We start from the raw sequence: 1,454 nt of genomic DNA on the forward strand, positions 1-1,454 counted from the left end.
CATGCACAAAATGCATGTTGCTTTTAGCCAGAAGTGATAATGTCTTGTCCGTTTGCTGTCCTTTAAAGACATTATGTATTGCTAGTCCAGGATAGTCATCAGACAACCCTAATTCTGCTCACTGTGTTTTGACATAAAGAAGAGTGATTTTCTCAATATATTCTGTCATTTATTCCTCGTTCAACCAGTTTTTTACTGTATACGTTATATGCCTGTTATTTGGAAAGGTATACCAACGGAGAAAAGCCGGAGTTTTCCCTTAATAAATTAATTGAAGGGGCAAAAATTTTTCATGTAGTGTGCCACAAGACAAACCACTTATTTGTCTCCTGTTGCTGATACCAGCGATCTCAAACATCTTTTTTCCCTTCTCATCCATTGTCCAAGGAGCTATTCTAATACCAGTCTGGTCCCAATTGAATATTAGTTGTGTGGGTATTTCATCCATGACTACAACTGACTCAATGTCAAACAAATATTGTTGCTTCAACTCCTCAAAATTGCTAACTGTGGTCTTGGCCACTGAGCTCCCCCTTCTTTTCACAAAATTGAGTCTGTACAGTAAAGACTCTGCCCAGCTTGTGGTAATAACGATAGGCCTCCATTTTCAGCTAATAAATTTGTGTCTTTCTAAGAAGGCTGTAGCAGCAGCAGCTGTAATCCTGTAGTAACAATTGCTCCTCCATCACGTAGAGGATGTATGTAGCATTTAATATTTGTGTCTACCCTTTCCCCCAAAAGCAAAGGCCTTCCTCTTGTCTTACTAGGCAAACTTCAGACATCTGGAGTTTTTTTCTTCTTAAGTCAATGCAGCCAAATATTTCAGTTTCCATGTTAAAACAGCTAGGCTTCACAGTGATACCAAATTCCTTTGAAAAATGATGAACAGCCGCATTATTGCTGTGTTGACAGGCATACTTGGCTACCATTGCCTGTTCCTCAGGGGATATTCTTTCAAAGGTTCCTCTAGTTTTACGCTCCTCCATTGACAATGATCCACTCTGCCGTCCAGTTGACAATACTACATTAACTGCAGCTTTATTTGCATCATTTATAACAGCCAGTTCTAGACTTTCTGATAATTTGCCATTAGGATTAAGTAGAGAAAAGTCGATAGGAGCTTCTGTGAAATTGGAAGAGGACTTAAAGTAACAATAAAGGGCCATGTTGAAACATGCGGATAGCAATTGCTGACACGTAGGCACACAGGAAATTGTAGTTCAGTCAAAATTTTAGATAGATTAAAATTTTGTTGTCTAAAAGTTTTGTTTAAAATTTTGGAAAACAGAACAAATGAAAATTAGCACTTAAAGAAAATTTCTTGCTATACGATAGTGAAAGTTAATAGTTAAATTTAGAACAAACCAATTGGAAAAGTAAAATATAATAGAGTTGTTAGGAAATAGTGAATCACCAACTTCAAAACTGACCTCTCCACTATTACCTTGTCCCCA

At 37.3% G+C, this 1,454-nt stretch overlaps 1 protein-coding gene across 1 annotated transcript in view; it reads right to left on the minus strand.

Moving 5' to 3' along the window:
* Positions 1-448, minus strand: part of LOC105313462 (protein ALP1-like) — a 20,432-nt gene extending 19,984 nt beyond the window's left edge. Inside the window, exon 1 of the mRNA XM_011406913.1 lies at positions 316-448. Within this exon, the coding sequence (XP_011405215.1) occupies positions 316-448 (133 nt within the window). The remainder of the gene's footprint in view (positions 1-315) is intronic.
* Positions 449-1,454: the final 1,006 nt, after the last annotated feature.

The sequence above is a fragment of the Amphimedon queenslandica genome, unplaced genomic scaffold (assembly GCF_000090795.2).
Source record: "Amphimedon queenslandica unplaced genomic scaffold, v1.1 AMPQUscaffold_13300, whole genome shotgun sequence".
NCBI lineage: Eukaryota > Metazoa > Porifera > Demospongiae > Haplosclerida > Niphatidae > Amphimedon > Amphimedon queenslandica.